Below are 1,552 nucleotides of genomic sequence, written 5' to 3' on the forward strand. Positions count from 1 at the left end.
TTAGGCTGTAAACGGGCACAATTTTGTGAAGACATTTTTGCAGGTGCAAAACCTCCTTAAAGGCAGATGTGTACGTGACTCTTCCCCAGCATGCGATTATGGGGTGGAGGGTTAATTTGTGCAGCCAGATGGAGGAGGTCTCTAATCCATGTATCGTGTTTAGAACAGATTGATACCAGCTATCATTTTAAATGTTGGTGATGCAACAAAAAGCTTGTTGGTTATGTCTGACTGTAGGAATGACAAGTGCGTGCAACCATTCATAAGCTGCTCTTGAGAACAGAGTTTCATTATCAAACACGGGCAGTCAAATATTGTGAGTCAATATCTTCCACCTTCTTCCCCATTTATCTCCCAAATTGGGAGTCACTTAAAAAGGGTTTATTAAAAGTAGCCCTAGGTTCTTATCTCAATTGCCTTTGATTTTTGAAAGCTCACACTTTACATTTTCACACTTCACTTCAAACTACACTGCTTTCCTAAATGAACATGGTGATTGTGACTCAGAAAGCCGAGATTTTAAAAAGAAGTAACGTATTTTGAAGAAAAACAGCCAGCCCCACTGTCTTCTACCTTATAAATAGTCTAGTAGGTCTCAGGGATCTTCTTTCCTTACCACCACCTCACCCCAATGCTGCGTGTCTGGGCTTAGAGCAGTTAAAACTCTTCATCCCAGCAGTGGTGACAGTGTGGCCTCATGTCCCATGTCCGAGAAAACCCAGCCACCCGAGTTCTTTCCCATGTGCAGCCAAAAGAGTTGCCTGACACTGATGAGAGGGTCTTGGTGACGGTGTCTGCAGGCACAGATGGCATTTGCCATCTGGAAACAGTCTTAGTCCTCAGGTGGGAGAGAGCGAAGGGGATGAGTTGAACAGGAGAGAAATGCCTGATTATAGGTGAACAGTCCTCAAAGGGCAGAAAATATGGTAGGATTAAGCCAGAGGTGAGGGATTCAGGGAACAGCTGGCATGGAGAAGACTGGTGGGACAGCATTATAACTTTATTATTGCCTTTGCTCTCTGTGGCCATTAATTAACACACATTGGGAGTTACACACAGTCTGCTGTGCCAGCGTGGTGCTGCATGTCATGACCTGATCTGCCACATCATCCCAAAGCTCTTCTAACTCAAGAGGGCTGTCCGGGCAGGGGACACCAGGAAGCCCCAGAGTTCTCCCTGCTTCTGCATAGGTGTCCCCAAGGCCAGAGGTGATTTCCCTGTTGGGCTCAGAGTGTGTCTCAGGGGAGGGCACTTAGTGGGTGCCAGCCCCAGGGGTGTTTTTGGTCTCAGCCCACCCTTGAAATGATGTTTTGGATGCCCTGGACCTGCTGCAGCTGGTACAGGTGCTGTGAGGGAACCTGCAGGCTGTGGTGCCCTGTGCTGAATGTGTCCCAGCCCTGAGCTCTTCAAACATGCAGCGAGGGCAGGAGGAAGACAACTGCCCTCAGCAGAGGCTGCTCTGGGGGCATGGCGGTCTCCCCTCCTCCCGCCTGCTGCTGCCTCATGGGAGGCAGACGCTACGGCTGTGTTGTCAGGCAAGAGCCGCCGCTGT

General features: G+C 49.2%; 1 protein-coding gene across 1 annotated transcript in view; it reads right to left on the reverse strand.

The window, feature by feature from the left end:
- TMEM72 (transmembrane protein 72) overlaps positions 1 to 1,552 on the reverse strand; it is an 8,012-nt gene continuing 6,460 nt past the window's right edge. Inside the window, exon 6 of the mRNA XM_009320561.1 lies at positions 1 to 5. Coding sequence (XP_009318836.1) covers positions 1 to 5 — 5 coding nt within the window. The remainder of the gene's footprint in view (positions 6 to 1,552) is intronic.

This window comes from Pygoscelis adeliae, unplaced genomic scaffold (assembly GCF_000699105.1).
Source record: "Pygoscelis adeliae isolate BGI_AS28 unplaced genomic scaffold, ASM69910v1 Scaffold190, whole genome shotgun sequence".
NCBI classification, from domain to species: domain Eukaryota; kingdom Metazoa; phylum Chordata; class Aves; order Sphenisciformes; family Spheniscidae; genus Pygoscelis; species Pygoscelis adeliae.